The sequence below is a fragment of the Microtus ochrogaster genome, chromosome 18 (assembly GCF_000317375.1).
Source record: "Microtus ochrogaster isolate Prairie Vole_2 chromosome 18, MicOch1.0, whole genome shotgun sequence".
Classification (NCBI taxonomy): domain Eukaryota; kingdom Metazoa; phylum Chordata; class Mammalia; order Rodentia; family Cricetidae; genus Microtus; species Microtus ochrogaster.
The window spans coordinates 23,307,975-23,327,241 of NC_022020.1; the positions used below are offsets into that span (position 1 = coordinate 23,307,975).

The 19,267-nt window shown below is 40.7% G+C and overlaps 1 protein-coding gene across 3 annotated transcripts in view; it reads left to right on the forward strand.

Moving 5' to 3' along the window:
- The window catches only part of Kdm3b (lysine demethylase 3B), a 63,916-nt gene that overhangs the window by 16,159 nt on the left and 28,490 nt on the right, over positions 1-19,267 (forward strand). For 2 of the 3 annotated variants that reach the window (XM_005355920.2, XM_013349542.1), the window contains exons 4-9: positions 582-687; positions 1,673-1,797; positions 4,685-4,759; positions 8,655-9,254; positions 13,900-15,148; positions 15,923-16,124. In XM_005355920.2, the coding sequence (XP_005355977.1) occupies positions 582-687; positions 1,673-1,797; positions 4,685-4,759; positions 8,655-9,254; positions 13,900-15,148; positions 15,923-16,124 (2,357 nt within the window). The remainder of the gene's footprint in view (positions 1-581; positions 688-1,672; positions 1,798-4,684; positions 4,760-8,654; positions 9,255-13,899; positions 15,149-15,922; positions 16,125-19,267) is intronic. The other variant, XM_005355921.2, reaches the window with a different exon arrangement.

Here is a 19,267-nt window from a genome sequence, read left to right on the forward strand (position 1 = left end):
TAGTTTAAACAGACTATCATGTGAGTGTGAATAGTTTAAACAGACTATCATGTGAGTGGTAGTTTAAACAGACTATCATGTGAGTGGTAGTTTAACAGACTATTATGTGAGTGGTAGTTTCATTAGGAAAGATACTGCTGATTGGAGAAACGATTCAGAAGTTTCTGCCTGTGTTTATTTCTTTTTTTTAATTTACTTTTGTTTTTATTGAGCTATGTATTTTTCTCGGCTCTCCTCCCTTCCTCCCACCTCCCCTTCTGCCTTCTCCCACGATCTCCACGCTCCCAGTTTACTCAGGAGATCTTGTCTTTTTCTACTTCCCATATAGATTAGAAGGTTTTACTCTTTCATTGGGAGAGCTGAGACCAATATTTCCTAAACTACATTCTATGAGTTATTAATGGCAGCTTCTTTGTTATTCCTCCTCCTCAGAGGTCATCCCCTTCAGTACCCTTGCTTCATTCATCTTCATGCTCCTTGGGTTTGTGGGTGATGCAGGACTCTTTAGGGAAGGATTTTCTTATCTGTTAAGTTTTATTGCCTTTCATTTTAACATCAGTTGTTTCCTTTTACTTTGCCAGATGGGAACAGATGCTCAAAACCAGATTCTTTTAGAGCATGCTGCATTAAGAGAAACAGTTAATGCTTTGATCAGTGACAAAAAGCTACAAGAGATATTCAGCCGAGGTAAGAAAAAGCAGTTTTCTGTCCTTGGACTCTAGATCAGGTGGGCAGTCAGCCATTGATGGAGAGAATGTCTATAATTAGCTAAATTACTAGAATAACTGAAAACAAACAAACAAAAAACAGCCTCTTACTCAGGCCATCATGTTAGTGTACTAAACACATGTACTAAACAGTGTCACTTCCTACCATTGGGTAGAGGGTTCAATTTATAAAATTTCCATATTTTCTAATAATTCATAGTCCTGACAAACATAGCACCCCTAGATCTTCTTTCTGTATTTCAAAACACAAAGTTTTGATGTTTTCCACATAGTATGTTAACTACATATTAAACAAAGCATTAATGATAGAGACACCACCCTTAGAGAAAGCCTTCGTCGTTGTTCTAGTTATACTAACAACTTCCGCATTTCTCAAGAGCTAAAAGCTTATTAACACCAACAAAGTATATGCATAAAGCCGTCCATTCATAGACTTGTCCATTAACAACAAAAGTAAAGGGGGAGGTGTGTGCTAGAGTTTTTGAGTCTAGTCAGTGGTAGAGTGCTTCTGTAAAATATGTAAATTCCTAGCTCCCATATTTTCACCATGAGTTGAACTCTCACCCTAACAGTACTGAAACAGATAGCAGGACATTAATGGTCATTTATTATTCCTATGGCCATTTTACCTAGTAGCACATTTAGCTTAGTGACCTGGTTTGTTTTGTTTTGCTTTATAGCTTAGGCTAGCCTTTCAGAATTTTATGGTTGAGGGAAGAGATAAGAATAGATTAGATAAAATAATAGATTAAAAAGATAGAATTGGGGACTTGGGAGATTCCTTAGAAATGAAAAGTTTGTAAAATTCACTAGAAAAAAACATTGTTTAATTTTTATTCTACTGAGTATGAAAAATTGTTCCTTTCAGCTCTGCACAGAAAATGCTAAGTGTTTACTTCATGTGCTTAGCCCAAGCATTCAGTTCTAATTGTTCTCTTCTCTAGGTCCCTATAGTGTTCAAGGTCACAGGGTCAAAATATACCAGCCAGAAGGAGAAGAAGTATGGCTATGTGGTGTTGTAAACCGTCAGGACACAATCACCCGTCTCATGGAGGTTTCTATAACTGAGGTGAGGCTCTTATTCTGTAAGAGGTACAGCCACTGCCTTAGTGTGGATGACAGCAAAAGTATTTCAGCATTGTAAGAAGACTGGCTTCTCCCTCTGCCTCTGCTTCTGAGTGAGCCTGAGGAAGGCTGCGTAACTGTTACCTCATTGTGAGTTAGAGGTAAACATGTAAAACCTCACTGACACCTTTAAGCCCAGCACTCTGGAGGCAGAGGCAGGCAGATCTCTGTGAGTTCAAGGCCAGCCTGGTCTACAGAGCGAGTTCTGGGACAGCCAGAGCTGTTAGACAGAGAAATCCTGTTTTGAAAAACCAATAAATAAGTAAGCCTGCTGACTTCATAGCATGGGAGTCTCTGACAGTTCTTGTAAACTGGGTGTGGCTGCATTTACATGTAGTTCCAGCACTCTGGAAGCCTTAATCCCGTGGAAGAAGAGGAAAGACCACTACTGAAATTCTTTGGTCAAATTACACAGGCTTTATTTTCTGTCAGACAGGGCTGTCTCCCTCAACTGGAGTTTGAGAAAATAGCATTGAACATAGAAGAAGGTTAGATTTAAATAGCCCCCAAACTTCAAGGCTTCAGGATAAGGTTTGCAGGATTTCCAGAAGAATTTTGCTTGTATAGAAACTTAGTTGAACATTTCAAAATTATTTGGCAGAATATCTTATCAGGATATATTCAAAGGTGTTATCACAGTACGTCAAGGTATGAGTCAAACTCCATAGTGTGAGGGGAACATGTCAAGTTCCAGAAATGGGTTAAAGCACAGTCAAGCTTGAATTTTGTAGCAAACAGAAAAAAACTTGTAATAATTAAGTTAGTTTTTTGTTTATATGCATAGGTGTGTGTGGGTGTATGTGCTATATGCATAGTGTGCCCACAGAGGTCTGAAGAAAGTAGGATTTCCTTAAATTGTTCCACATAGTTAATGATTTACCATGTGGGCACTGAGTAAACGTGATGCCAACCTAGGTCCTCTGCTCTAAAGCTGTCCTATTTCTCTAGTCCCCGCTAAAGACAATTTTTAAAAAACGTTCAGATTATATACATACATGTAAAGTGCATAATGAAAACTGCCTCTTCCTCTAAGAAACTATTTATTACTCCCACAGTGGTGCCACCAGTGTGGTGTTTTCCATATTCTTCCTAATATTTTCTAAGTATGTATCTATAATATGTTTTTAGTTATATGAAGACTTTAGTGATTGATATAATATGGTACATAGGCACAATTTATCTTTTGAATATAATTGTATATGGATGCTACACACACACATATATATGTATTTGACTCATCCTTTAAAATATACGTTTAGATCTCTGTGAGTTCGAGACCAGCCTGGTCTACAGAGCTAGTTCCAGGACAGGCTCCAAAGCCACAGAGAAACCCTGTCTCGAAAAACCAAAAAAAAAAAAAAATATATACGTTTAGTCTACGGGCAGTGATGGCGCATGTCCTGAATCCCAGCACTCAGGAGACAGAGGCAGGCAGATCTTGGTGAGTTCGAGGCCAGTCTGGTCTACAAGAGGACAGGCCCCAAACCATGTCTCGAAAAAAACAAACAAACAAAAAAAGTATATTCTAAGTGGATATATCATAACTAAATAGTTTTAAATTAGGGGACTTTGAAATCAGGCACGGTATTTTTACTAACACAGGTATTGGCTCAATTAGCACACTTATGCATGATTTCACACATTTTATTTATTAGATTGAACCCTTCATGAAGGTATGGAAAGTTGGTTCAGCAGTAAAGAGCGCCTGGGCCTGAGTTTGTTGCCTAGCACCCTCTTATAGCTGCCTATAACTCCACTTAAAAGGGTTCCCACACTGTCTTCTGACCATTTGTACTCATGTACAAACACACATACATAACTTGTAATTAAAAATAAGTCTGTTAAATACATTCCTAGCTGGGCGCTTGTGGCACACGCCTTTAATCCCAGCACTTGGGAGGCAGAGGCAGGCAGATCTCTGAGTTTGAGGCCAGTCTGGTCTACTAGAGCTAGTTCCAGGACAGGCTCTAAAGCTACAGAGAAACCCTGTCTCAAAAAAATGGGGCTGGAGGGCTGGAGAGATGGCTCAGCAGTTAAGAGCATTGCCTGCACTTCCAAAGGTCCTGAGTTCAATTCCCGGCAACTACATGGTGGCTCACAACCATCTGTAATGAGGTCTGGTGCCCTCTTCTGACTGAGAGGCATACACGCAGACAGAATATTGTATACATAATAAATAAATAAATAAATAAATATCCTTAAAAGAAAAAACTGGGGCTAGAGAGATGGTATAGAGGTTAAGAGTACTGACTGCCCTTCCTGAGGTCCTGAGTTCAATTCCCAGCAACCACATGGTGGCTCACAACCATCTGTAATGAGATCTGGCCTGCAGGCATACATGGAGGCTGAACACTGTGTACTAAATAAATAAATAAATAAATCTTTAAAAAAAAAGAAAATAAATTCCTTTGTGTCTAATTGCTAGAAATAGAATAAACTTGTACTTTATCACATTGTCCCCATTTCTACAGGTTTTATTTTTTCTTTAATAGTTGAGTGCCTCTTTTAATGATTGTTGGCTTAGATACAGAAATTTAAATGAATATGCTAAGACAATATTCGATCATAGACATTATTACATCAAAGACATACTTAGATCTTGAACTCGCTCAGTTCTTTAATTTGTTAGCTTAATATATCAATCCTTACCATATTCTAGATGTTATTTACAATACTGTTACTAGGAAAACTACTTTGGAAGTTTACTTTTGTAGGGAAGTAAAATTAAATAGATACCTATATTGTTGATGAAAATGTATATTACATTTTGGTTGTCAAGGTATTAACTATCTTTTCTCTTTTTTGATGGGTTCTGCTTTCCTGCTCTATAGACTGGCGAAATGAAGTCAGTAGACCCCAGACTTATCCATGTGATGCTGATGGACAATTCAACACCACAGAGTGAGGTACAGTAATAGTCTAAGTAGATTTGTAAGTTTGCGTTACTCTGCTATGTGGATCCCTTGAATACATATTTTCCATGGATTCCCTTGAGTTGCTTGGCTCTGGCTATTCTTTTCTGATTTCTTTCTGATTTGTCTAGTTAAGAGAGAACAGCCTTAGGAAAAAGACCTAGTTTGAGCAAACCCTTTTAATTAAAGCAATGTCCCCATTGTAAAATTTATGGCCTCTTCTTATATTCTCCTAGGTCAAGTTAATAGATAGTTAAAACTGCAGTAAACAATAGCAATAATAATGACTTACCTAATAATAGGATATAAAGGAAAAGCTGTATCCTTCCTACCCCTAAATCAGGTCCCAGTGAGCTCCAAGGTAGACTGAAATTCTATATTTTGTAGTGAAATCAAATTAAACAAATGCCTAGTTAGTGTTCCATACACAATGATTTGTTTTATAATTATTCTGAACCATGCCAACCTTTGGTTCATTAAAAATTATTATAACAAATAACAAAGCTATGTTAAAAATCTGCCTGAGCCAGCCATACCTGACAATGAATTCCAGCACATTGATGGTAAAGCAAGAATATCAGGAGTTCAAGGCCAGCCTGGTCTAATTGAGGTCCTGTCTCAAAAGACAAAACAAATGTCCACATTCATAGTCTTTAAAGTACTAATACCTCTGTAAATGTTCCTCTTTCATTCTTTTTTGACAAGTATGTGGTCCTTCTTTTCCTGTTGAGACAGGATCTGTGTATGTCTGGTACTCACTGTGTAGACTGGTCTGGCCTGGAGATCCACCTGCTCTCCTCTCAAGTGTTGGGCCTAAAGGTGTGTGCCACCATGCACTGCACTGCTGTGCAGTCATTGTTGAAACAAGAAGAGAAGGAAAGGAAAGAACCAGATTAAATTTAATAGGTCTTTAGTTACATTATCATAAATAGGATAAGCCCTTTCTGTATATGCATGGCTGCGAATACCTCTTATTTTGATGATGTATTGAGCTCTACTTTTGTTTCTTTCTGTGTTTCATTTGTTTTCTTAAGTACTTATTAATATATAAATGGTACTGCTCAGTTGGTTAGATAAAGCTGGAGAGCCTGCATAGGTCTCACTCCCTATGCTGTCTGCTCACATCTGAGCAACTCAGCATAATAGGACCCACGCTGGTTCTTTAGAGACTGGTGGAGACTGCTCTGAGCCAGGGCTGCAGTTTGGCCATGAGTTAGAAACTGAATCTGTTTTTTAGCTGAAGATATTGGCTCTTTCGTTTTGGCTTTGTCATGGTATGACTATATTCTTTACTAACAAAATACAATTATTATCGACACTGTTCTAAGCTCTATAATAACCCTTTAGACCTCCACGATCAATCCCCTCATCTCTGTTAAGTGTGAGGATGAATAAATGAACTATCTCAGTAAATATGCTTCTGCTGTTAGGCTGAAAACTTGCCAAATGGGTAGTTTTAAATGAGGATGAAATAAAAACTATGCTCAACAAAGTACTTTCAATTCTTGAATAAAAGTATGGGAAACTTAGATAATATTACCAGAAATATGATAGATACTTAGTCATAGTGAGCATGTTATTATTTATTCAGACCTGTTAATTATCTCTGTGGAAACTTGGATAATAGTGCCAGAAGTATGGAAAAATGAAAGTAAATCTTGTGGTTTTTGGTTTGGTTTGGTTTTTGAGTTTTACAGGAGATACTGGAAATGTGGCTTACAGGTTGTAAAGTTCCTAGGCTCAGTTCTAGCCTTGACCTGCTGTCCCATAATCTCCTATAACTTTAGTTCCAGGCATCAGATGCCCCCTTCTGGCCTCCAAAGGCATGTGTATGCACATGGCCTATGTAAATACACTCAGGCATACACACATACATAAAATAAATCAATCTTTTGAAAAATGAATTTTATAAGAAAATTAAGGGAGAAAAATGAAGGCAGCAAAAAAAGAAAGTAAAAAATACATAAATTGGCAAGAAGAAAAAAAAATTTTTAAAGACAAGGTTTTTCTATGTAGCTGTGACTATCCTGTAACTCACTGTCTAGAGCAGGGTGACCTCAAACTCAGAGCTTTGCCTGCCTCTACCGGAACTAAAGGCATGCACCACTCCACCCAGCTCCAAGGAAAATTTAAAGCTTTTACAAAGTTGGTGGTAGTATATGCCTTCAATCACAGCAAGTGGGAGGAAAAGGTAGGTAAATTCAAGGCCAGCCTAGTCTACAGAGCAAGTTCCTGGACAGGCTCCGAAGCTACACAGAGAAACCCTGTCACAAAAAAACAAAGAAATTGACATACCAGATATAATGATTCCAGTAAAGATATGATTCTATAAGTATTGAGGGTAGTGGGGCAGATTTATTAAATGGTAAATATTCACTGCTACACAGAACTAGCTTATTACCTCCTCTATACTCTTCAGTGCTTCCGAACCAGCCTAAAACCTGCTTCTCAGGAACGGATGAGAACTGTCCCTTCTAATCCCCATCGTCTTAGGTATCTGTCCTCAAAGACTTCACAAGACATCATTGGCAGTGTGAGATACTTGAAAAAAAAAAAGATTTGCAGTTTGCTCTGTTGTTTTTTTCCAGTTCCCTGACTAAAGGTTTGGAGAAAGGTCTGGAAATCAATGGAGTCTAACAGTGTCTGTGTGCAGTTCAAAATGTCAGGTTTACTTTTTCTTTGGTCAGGATTCACATATTTTGGGCTGAGTGATTTCTAAATAATGGAGTTTTTATATTTCAGTATTTGAAGTGCAAGCCTATCAAAAACAGAACAGGTGCATGTGTAATCCCAGCAGCGCTGGTGGGACAGAAGCAGAAGCTCTGAGTCTGAGGCTCAGACATGTCAGTGTGGCATGTAAGCTCACCCTTTCAAAATAAATCCAAAAACATAAATATATTTTTTAACTTTTTAAAAACGTATTCATTTTATGTGTATGGGTGTTTTTGCCTGTATGTATGCTTGTGCATCTTCTGAGCATGCCTGGTGCCCTCAAATGTCAGAGTTCGTCAGATTCCTTGGAAGTGAAATTACACAGGTGGTTGAAAGCTTTCATGTGGGTGCTGGGAGTCAACTCCAAGTCCTCTAGACGAACAGCTAGTGCTCTTAACCACCGAGTCTTTTCTCCAGCCACCACCACCACCACCACCCTGACCCTTTGTTTTTTTTGGCAGGGCAGGGGCATGAGGCAGGGTTTCTGTATGTAGCAGCTCTGTTTTTCCACCTGCCTCTGCCTCCTCGGTGCTGGGGGATTAAAGGCCTGTGCCACCACCACCTGGCTAAAAATTTTTTCTGAAGGGATGCTGAAGAGGTGGTTCAGCAGTTAAAAGTACTGGTGGCTGCTCTTTAGAGAGCTGGTATTTAGCATCTAGAACCCATATCAGGCAGTTTAAAACTGCCTGTAACACCAGCACCAGGGGATCCTGCTTCCACCTCTGGCCTCTGAGGGTACCAGAACACACATGGAAGACACATGGCACATACATACACATACATGAAAATTAAAAAACCCAAGGAGATAAATGTGCAAAAATTATTTCATTATTGGGCAAATAATGCTCCTAACCTAGCTCTGACAATTGGGTTTGTAGCAGAAATTCCACAAATTGTTGAAATGCTCAAAAATAAAAAAATAAAAAAATCCCTGTGAAGTAGTATATTTTACCTGCAAGCTTTTGCCAAGGAAGTTAACCTCTAGAAACTACTATCTTGAATGTGTGTATCTATAAAGTGAGCCACCAGAGGACTGGAATTTTCTGAATGTTTAGAGCTGGCATCAGGACTGTGCCTTCTTTATCTGCTTCTAGGGATGGGAACGCACTAATGGCTAATGGTTTTCACAGAATGAAAGATCCCTTACAATAAACCTTTTTTGAATTTTGTTTTGTAGGGGGGTACCATAAAAGCAGTAAAATCTTCCAAAGGAAAGAAGAAGAGAGAGAGCATAGAGGGGAGAGATGGCCGGAGGAGGAAAAGTGCTTCGGACTCTGGGTGTGACCCTGCTACAAAGAAATTAAAAGGAGACAGGGGTGAAGTAGACAGTAATGGGAGTGATGGAGGTGAGGCAAGCCGAGGGCCCTGGAAAGGAGGTAATGCCAGTGGAGAGCCAGGGCTGGAGCAAAGAGCCAAGCAGCCATCGTCTACATTTGTTCCCCAGATTAACCGCAACATTCGCTTTGCCACTTACACCAAAGAAAACGGCAGGACTCTGGTGGTGCAGGATGAACCTGTAGGTGGGGACATACCTGTACCGTTCACTCCATATTCTTCAGCCACAGGTCAGACACCTATGGCCCCAGAGGTAGGTGGAGCTGAAAACAAAGAGGCAGGAAAAACACTGGAACAAGTTAGCCAGGGCATGGTGGCTTCAGCAGCTGTAGTCACCAGCAGCAGCTCCACCCCAACTACGGTGAGGATCTCAGACACTGGCCTTGCATCAGGGACTGGGCCGGAAAAACAGAAAGGCAGCTGGTCGCAGGCCTCAGGAGAGGTGAGTGCTTCAGGGCAGACTTGGCAGATTTGCATTAACTCTTCCACCCTCCTTCATTGCTAATACATTGAAAAGCATCTTTAACTCCCCAAGGAAGGAAGATTTCTGATATGGACTTAAATTGTACTCTGCTCATTTGGCAAATATGTATTTTTTAAATAACTTTATCAGCTCTTAAAAGTCACCTGAACAGTTGAGCTAATTAAAAACCAAAAGACAATTCAATTGAATGAGATGTGGAAAAGATCATTTGTGGGAATCTTTTTCTTTCAGTTATCTGTTGAGTTCACATAGTGGCTGAGCCTTTACTAGGACTCTGAGAGCAAAGTTAATGAATTCCAGTGTTGGTGATAGTGAACACCATAATGAAGGGTGTGTGTGTCCACGCTGCCATTACTCTGTTTTCAGTTCTTCATTTCTGTGATATTTTTTCTTGTGGGCAGCCTGCTTGCTATTATTTGATATGGCCATAAGTTTCTGTCTTGTTAATCTTATCCTCTTAAAGAGTACTACTGTAAAATCTGATGGCTTTAGTCACAGTGGTATCCACTTTACTATGTGTTTTATATATATGTATAATCAATTATATCAATATAAGCTAAAATGGACAATATAAAAATTAGTTTTATATGGTCTTTGACCAAATTTGGTCACCAAAGTATAATTTATGGTGTTAGCATTTTTCTTTCAAGCAGGCTGTTAACTCATACTAGAATATGAAATCCTTGACTTTTAAAAAATATAAAAGAAAAAATATAAAAGTTGGGAACTAGAGAAATGGCTCAGCAGTTGAGAGTACTGGCTGTCCTTGCAGAGGACCTGGCTTCAGTCCCCAGGACCCACAGAATGGATGTGGTACACGGACATACATGCAGGCAAAACACTCAGACATAAAAATGTGTCTTAAAAAAATAAATAAAATAAAATTTGATATGCTGTAGTCTCTTGTCACTAATGAAACTAAGGCTAAGGGGTTCATTTGAACCAGGAGTTTAAGACAGTTAGCCTGGGCAATATAAAACTTCATTACAAAAGAAAAAGAAAACCCAAACAAAAAACTTTATATGGGAAACTACTGTGTGCTAAATCCTGTATATTATATATGAAAAACAGGCGTGGAGGTTTATGAGTACTTATAGTCATAGCACTCTGGAGGGAGCAAGAAGGGCAGAAAGTTCAAGTTTATTCTCAGCTACTTAAAGAGTTTGAGGCCAATCTGGGCTACTTAAAACCCTTTCTAAAAAGAAAAATCCTTATTTGGAGGAGCTCTCCTACTAAATAAAATGGAATCATTTCAAGTATAGGAATGCCAGATAAAAATGGCATTGGTTGAGGGTGTAGCTCAGTTGCAGAGCTCTTGATTATTCTGTGTAAGGGCCAGGTTTCAGTCTCTAACACTACAAAACAGCCACAACTTACTGATTTCATTTTTCTTCCCTGTCCTAGCAAGTGCAATGTTTCAAAGCTTTAGTATCCAGGGATAGGGAGGGAGATGAAAAGTTCAGACAGAAGACAAGACCTGTAAATGTAGTGCTGTTTATAGTTGTCTTGTTAATTAGCCAATGTTAGCAAAAGAACAAGTAGCTCTTACGTGGATTTCTAGTGCAGATAAGTCGGTGTAGTGCCTAAGGTTTTAAAATCATCACTGCATCAAAGTTAGTATGAGTGTAAATGGGTTTATAAAACAAAACAAATTTTATGTGCTATAAAATGTTTTTATTCTTGAAGTCGAAAAGCTGAATAAATCTAAGTAATGTAGGTTCAATGGGTTGGAGAGTTTGGGATATGGTTCATTGGTAGAACACTTGCCTGGTGTGCTCACAGTTCTAGTAGTTTCAGTCCCTAGTCATCCCTACCCCTCATTCCACCTCACAAAAAATTCAAATACCTTGGAGAAATTTCTGGACTATCAAGCATTTTATTAATGTTTCAGCCTGCCTTTTAAAATGAAAGTATAGCCATAAATGTTTCCATTACAATTATTTGATCTGAAATATAGAAACAGTATAGCCACCAAGAAATTTCTTCTAAAAACTGAGTTGCACCAGTTTTCATCCCTTTCTTATAAGAAAAGGATTTGGGCTGGGTGGTGGTGGTGCACGCCTTTAATCCCGGCACTTGGGAGGCAGAGGCAGGCAGATCTCTGTGAGTTTGAGGCCAGCCTGGTCTACAAGAGCTAGTTCCAGGACAGGCTACAAAGAAACCCGGTCATGAAAAACCAAAAAAAGAAAAAAAGAAAAGGATTTGGAATTTGAAGGAAAGAGCAACCAAATTACTATCGCCCACATGCTATTTGCTTTAGTAATGAAGTATGAGCTACTTAGAGTTCCTTAGAGTCTTGCATGTATCGGGCTTCTGGCCAGATGCTGCTAGTGAAACAGCTGGAGAGCTTCGGTACTGTCAGCCCTGTTCTCTTTCATGAATGTAGGGCGTGTTAGTACTTGTGTGGTTAGTGGAAAGAAAGCGAACTTAACTCTAAAATGTCCCAAAACAGTCTTGGTAGCAAATATCAGCTGAAGCTAAGCTGCCAGTATTTTAGGCTTCTTTGCTATTCTAAAAAAAATTTACCATTATAACCATTAAAATGTATAGTTCTGTGGTGTTTAATACACTCACAGTGTTATAAAGCCGGAACCATTACTAGTTCCAAGATTTTTCTCACTCCAAACAGATACAATAAAGTGAATTTTTAGGTATATCATTCTTTTTTTAATAGTACATGATTTTCAAGTGAGGTTCTAGGATCTAAGTATTACAGATTTAAACCAATAATAAGAAAGGGCTCCTATGAATATGTCTGTTTATGTATGTTAGGTCTAGGTGCCTAATGTACATGAAAGTATCCTACAGGCATTCACATATGTAAGTTAAGCATTTTCAAAGTAAAGGAAGAAATGTCAAAATATTTCTTTCATTCTTTGTTATCCTAAATGTTTGTATTTAGCATATATTTCAATGTACACATTTTCACTTTGGGAGTCTTAATAGAACTTAATTATTGCAAAAGGTCTCAGTAAATTGCCTCATGTAAATTAGTGTTAGTTGAAGCATCTATTCAGTTTCAGTTGACATGAGCAGAGCATGTGGTGCACATATCAAATACCAGCACTAGAAAGGCAGGCAAAGCGGGAGATCTGAGTTCAAGGCTACATAGACCCCATATCAAAAAAAATTCAAGGGGGCTGGAGAGATGGCTCAGTGGTTAAGAGCACCGACTGCTCTTCCAGAGGTCCTGAGTTCAATTCCCAGCAACCACATGGTGGCTCACAACCATCTGTAATGAGATCTGGCGCCCTCCTCTGATGTGTGGGCATACATGAAGGCAGAATGTTGTATACATAATAAATAAATAAATCTAAAAAAAAATCAACCAACAAACAAAGATATGGAAGTGCTGAAGATAGGGTTTCATTGCAGAATGATTGCCTAGCATGGGAAGACAAGGGCTTTGATTTAGGAGGCAGAGGCATGAATATGGTCCCAAGTTTAAAGCAGCCTGGTCTACAATGCAGAATTCCCAGCTAGCCAAGGCTGCCCTCTCTTTAAAAAAAAAGAAGAGAAAGAGTGGTCTACAGAGCTAGTTCCAGGACAGGCTCCAAAGCCACAGAGAAACCCTGTCTCGAAAAACCAAAAAAAAAAAATTCATCAAGTTGACATGAACCTGTAAGTAGGTGGCTGGTTTCCAAAAAAGATCCATTTTATGAAATTTCAAATTCATAAAGTTCTTTTCTTTAATGAAAAGAGTTGTATAAATAAAGGGAGTTGCAATGTGGGCTCTTTACAATAGCTTAAGTAAATAAAACTATTGAGGGCTATATAGCTTATTGGTAAAGTGCATACACAAAATCCTGGGTTCAGTCCCCACTACCTCAAAGCAGGCATGTTGACACACACCTATCCTGTATCCTCAGCATTTGGTAAGTAGAGGCAGGAAGAGCAGAAGTTAAAGGTCATTCTGGAAGACATAGGGAGTTTGAGGCCATACTGGCCTAAATGAGACCACATCTCTCAAAGCAATACTTTTCTGTAATAGGGCATTTAGGAAGTAGATTGATGTTACAAAGGTCTTTAGTTACATAACAAAGTGAGAATTGACTGTTCAGGAACCCTTTCTTTCCCCCAGCTCCTTAATGGAGTTTCTTTCCAACTACAGTATATACTAAGATTTATACACCTAGCATCTTAGCATCGTACTGGTACTGCCTTCCAGCTAGATAATGACCAGTTGAGTAGCAGATTGGATGATATCATGCCATCTCTGGCTTACCTTGCTAAAGTAAAGATGACTTCCTCCTACCAGTACTGGTGAAATCCAGTTATAAGAACAGATTCATGGGCTGGAGAGATGGCTCAGTGGTTAAGAGCACTGACTGCTCTTCCAGAGGACCCGGGTTCAATTCCCAGCACCCACATGGCAGCTCATAACTGTCAGAAGATCCAGTTCCAGGGAATCTGACACCTTCTCACCAATGCACATAAAATAAAGTTAAATAAGCCATAAAAACATTTAAAAAAAAAAAAGAACAGATTCATGAAATCTAAGAGAGAAGTTGATTGGCTTACAGAAATGTTGCTTTAGTGATAGCTCTGACAAAGAAAGATCAGTAGCCAACATCACTAACTAAAACTAAAATCTTCCTTCCAGAATTCAAGAAATTCTAGTCTGGCCTCTTCTGGATTTGGAGTGTCTCTGTCAAGTCTGTCACAACCATTGACTTTTGGAAGTGGAAGGAGCCAGTCCAATGGAGTTTTAGCAACAGAAAACAAGCCTTTGGGCTTCTCTTTCAGCTCTAGCTCTGCACCAGAGTCTCAGAAGGACTCGGATCTCTCCAAGAACTTGTTTTTTCAATGCATGTCACAAAATTTACCCAGCAGTAACTACTTCACCACAGTTTCAGAGAGTATGGCTGATGATTCCTCTAGCAGGGACTCATTCAAACAAAGCCTTGAGAGCCTGAGCGCAGGCCTGTGTAAAGGCAGATCTTCTCTTGGGACAGATACTAAGCCAGGTCCCAAGACTGGCAGCTCTGTGGACCGAAAAGTGCCTGCAGAGTCTATGCCCACCCTTACTCCAGCCTTCCCACGGAGTCTCTTAAACACCCGCACCCCAGAGAGTCATGAAAATCTATTTTTACAGCCCCCCAAACTATCCCGCGAAGAGCCTTCTAACCCCTTCCTGGCATTTGTGGAGAAAGTCGAACACAGCCCTTTCAGCAGCTTTGCCTCTCAGGCATCAGGTAGCTCTTCCTCTGCCAACACTGTCACCTCAAAGGCAACACCCAGCTGGCCCGAGTCTCATGCCTCTGCAGATTCTGCATCCTTAGCAAAGAAAAAAACCCTCTTTATTACAACTGACTCCTCAAAGCTGGTGTCTGGTGTTCTGGGCTCAGCTCTCAGCACTGGGGGCCCAAGCCTCTCTGCCATGGGGAATGGCCGTTCCAGCTCACCCACCAGCAGCCTCACCCAACCCATTGAGATGCCTACTCTCTCCTCCAGCCCCACAGAAGAGAGGCCAACCGTGGGACCTGGCCAGCAGGACAATCCTCTTCTCAAAACCTTCAGTAACGTCTTTGGCAGGCACTCAAGCAGCTTTCTGTCCTCCCCAGCAGAGTTTTCACAGGAGAACAAAGCTCCTTTTGAAGCTGTAAGAAGGTTCTCATTGGATGAACGAAGCTTGGCTTGCAGACAGGACTCCGACTCCAGCACCAACAGTGACCTGTCCGATCTTAGCGATTCGGAGGAGCAGCTGCAGGCCAAGAGTGGCCTGAAGGGGATTCCAGAGCACCTGATGGGGAAGCTAGGTCCCAACGGGGAGCGCAGTGCTGAGCTGCTGCTGGGCAAGGGCAAAGGGAAGCAGGCCTCAAAGGGCCGGCCTCGGACTGCTCCCTTGAAAGGTGATCCTGCTGGGACCGTAGCTGGGCTTTGCTCTAACACTAATGTCAAATGATGTGCTGGAACGTTCTTAATCTCACAGCATTACAAAGCCAAAAGGGCTTGACAGACCTGGGTCAGGGCAGCATTATTTTCGTGTTGTTACTGTATGCATTTTCTGGGCACAAAATTCTTGATCTTGTCAGTCTTTTTTGTTGTTGTTGTTGTTTTTAATGAGGAACTAAGTTTCTGTGTATATCCCATTCCTTTTGACTTCACTTTAGACCAGCTTTAAATTTACTTCAGGGAGATCCAAAAAGGTAGTCACTGTTCCCATAGAAATCCTTTGTAGGTTTGATGAAGCAAAAAGATTCACAGCCTCAGTTTGTTCCTCCCTTAAGACATTTAACACCTACCAGAGGCCAGTCACTACAACAAGATATTGCTGAGAGTCTAGTAATAAAAGCAGCTCTTTCCTTCGGGGATTGACAGACTCTGGGAGCCCAAGATACAGCCGTAGCCTGAAGAACCAGCTTTAGGTAGTGGCTGTCTCCTCTGTCCCTGTAGAGTTTTTCACCCCTAGACCCGTGTTCTCACTTCTCTGAGTTACTTGATACAAATTCTCCATGGCTTAGTTCTCAACTGAGGCCTTTTTGCTTCCTGCACTCTTTCTGGTTATATTCCTAAAGAATACAAAGTGAAATAGCTCAGGTCAGGATATTTGTCTTGTCTCTAAGAGGATCGTGTCATTGGACCCTATTTACACCTCTACGAACGCCTTTCCTCCTTCCTCGCAGTCGGCCAGTCAGTGCTGAAAGACGTGAGCAAAGTGAAGAAGCTGAAGCAGTCTGGAGAGCCCTTCCTGCAGGACGGCTCCTGCATCAATGTGGCACCCCACCTGCACAAGTGTCGGGAGTGCCGCCTGGAGAGGTATCGCAAGTTCAAGGAACAGGAGCAAGACGACTCCACTGTAGCCTGCCGCTTCTTCCACTTCCGGAGGTACCAGGCTCCTTTGACTGAATTCCCACTTTTCATTAGTTTTGAATGACTCCCGCCCTCTCTTCCTCAGGAGCCACAAAGGTGTCTTTCCATCTTTCTCTTTCCTTAACCTTTGTTCTTGGAGTCTGTGTTGAGGCTCTGTTGCATTAGAAATAACATGTGATGTTGCCCTTAGAGAATAGAAGGTGAACAATTTTAGCTGTAACCCTGTGGTAGTCCCTGATTTATTCTCAAACAGGGTTCCATTCGAAGTTAGTAGTATAAGCAGGACTCAGTTTATATTACAGGTCCGCCTGACTGCCTCTCCTTCTTCAGTGCTAGAGTAACCTGAGAGTGGGTGTGAGATTAGGAGATAGTGTGAGGCCTCTTTTTTGTCCTTTGTTTTTTCTTTTGGATTGGTTTGGGGACATGGTCTTGTGTTGTCAGTGTGTCCTTGAACCAGTGGGATCACTCTGCCCTCAGCCATCCAAGTGCTGGAATTACATCCTGTCTGCCACCACACTAGACTAAGAATCTTTGCTTACTGAATAAAGAAATCCATTTCTTAGCCTTTTTTGACTAAGATCAAGCAAAGAAATCCAGATTGTTTATTGGTCTGGCCTGAATTCCTTTATTTGTCAAATATTTATTGGGCCATTATTGTGTCAACCATTTTATCCCCTGTGCATTCAGAAGCCAAGAAAACACCAAATTTCAGTTCTTGTGGTTTAGACAAGAGGAAAAAGTTCAAAAACAAAACATGTCTGGGGCTAGAACAGTGGCTCTTTAGCTCTTTCTAGTTCCTAGCACCCTTGTGAGCACCTCATAGCTCTACCTCCACCTGCAGGGCCTGCACACACACACACACATATGCTTAAACTTAAAGTGAAAATAAATCTTGACCTGAAGAGGGGGCTCAGTGGTTAAGATCCAGGCTGCTCTTCCAGAGGACCCAGGTGTAATTCCCAGAGCTGACATAGCAGCTCACAGTTGTCTGTAACTCCAGTTCCAGAGGATTCAACTCCCCCAATACATCCAGGCAAAACACCAATGCATATAAAATAAAAATAATTACTTTGTTTTGTCTTTTTCAAGGTAGGGTTTTTCTTTGTGTAGCCCCAACTGTCCTGGAACTTGCTGTATGAACCAGGCTGGCCTTGAACTTAGAGATCTTTCTGCCTCTGCTTCACAAGTTCCGGGATTAAAGTCATGCTCCACCACCGTCCGGAGAAAATAAATCTTTAAAAATATGTTATATGTACAAAAAGAAGTCTGTCATCTGAGTATTAAAACCAATGTGAAAAGATAGTTGATATTTTGGGGGAGGCTGGAGAGGCTTGTTTGTTTGTTTGTTTGTTTGAGACAGGATCTTACTATGAGTCCTGACTGGTCCTGAACTCTTTGTGAGCCAGGCAGGAATGGTGCACACCTTTAATACCAGCACTTAGTTCAAGGCCAGCCTAGTCTACAGAATGGGTTCCAGGACAACCAGGACTTTACAGAGAAACCCTGTCTCAAGAAAAAAGATGTACACCACCATTCTAGCATGAGAGACACTGTGAAAGCAAGTTCATTCTGGAGGTTGCACAGTTGCTGGTAGAACTAGGGAGGAGGATAGACTAGGATGAGCAAAGGGAGAACTCATGATGGGCCCATATTTTGTTTGTTGCTTGTTTGTTTTGAGATTGGTTATCATGTGCCCCGGGATAGTCTTGAACTCCCTGTGAAGGTGGGGATGAACTGAAGTTCTGATATTGCTGCCTCTGTCTCCTAAGTGCTAGGGGTAGAGATATGTCACACCATCCTTTTATTGGTGCTGATGAACCCAGGACCTTCTGCAAGTTAGGTAGGCACTCTTCCAACTAAGCTAAAACTGATGGGTCCATATTTTAAAGGACTGTGCCAGGAGCCTTGGCTTTTATGCTGGTAAGTGCTTGAAGATCTGTTGATAAATGTGTGTAATCCCAACACTGTGGAGGCAGAGGTAAGAAAATCAAGAGTTTGAGGCTTGCATTGATTATGTAGTATATTTGAGATGAGCCTGAACTACATGAGGCCCTGTCTCGAAAGAGAGAAAGTATTAGTAGAGAAATTCTACTGAGTTGGAGAAAAGGATAGGATATACATAGAAATACTGACCTTGATTGAGAATTTATTTCAAATGGCTCTTCAGATGAAGAACTTGGGTTTGTTTGCAGGAAGCTCTGGCAGTAAGGTGGTGAGAGGAACAAACAGACGTTGTTCTCTGGTTTCTGTATATCTGTATGATGAGAGATAAGGGAGAGGCTGCATCTAGAGAGGAGTGCATCAGTGAACAGCTATGACTGCTGGGCACTAAGGAGCCCATCTAAGGTCTAAGTGTGATGATGGAGTGGTCCCTGCTTTTCTCTATTTACATTTAGTGCCATGGATGTGGGTCTGGAACAGATGGATGGGAAGATTCATGACAACTCTAATGGGAGTTTTTGTTTGTTTGGTTGGCTTTTTTTGTTTTGTTTTGTTTTGTTTTGTTTTGGGGTTGGCTGTTCGGTTTGGTTTGGTTTGGTTTGGTTGTTTTTCAAGACAGAGTTTTCTCTGTGTAACAGTCCTGGCTGTCCTAGAACTCCCTTTGTAGACCAGGCTGTCCTTGAACTCACTGAGATCCACCTGCCTCTGCCTCCAGAGTGCTGGTATTAAACCACTGCCTGGCCTCATTGAAGCTTTTTAAAGAATGGAGATTTAGTAAGTGGTCTCCTAGCAAAGACCACATGTAGCTTGCCCCCTCTGTCTGTGGTGGTTACAGGCAAAGAGATTGAAATAAGTGGATTGAAAACTTACTTAGGCATATAACATATATGCTAGCTAAACCTGTAAAAACCTTTTCTCATCTTGCTTTTACATTTACTTATTTTGGGGGCGGGGTAGTTGGAGAGATAACTCAGTGGTTAAGAGCACTGACTGCTCTTACTAGAGGACCCATGTTTGATTCTTAGCACACACATGATAGCTCACAACTATCTGTAACCCCTATCCCAGGGGATCCAGTGCCTTTTCTGGCCTCTGTTTTTTTTTTTTTTTTTTTTTTTTTTTTTTTTTTGTGGCATTTGGCAGCCAGGGAATAACTTGAAGTGGTTGGGAATCAAACACAGATTGTCAAGTTTAGCAGCAAGTGCTTTTACCCATTG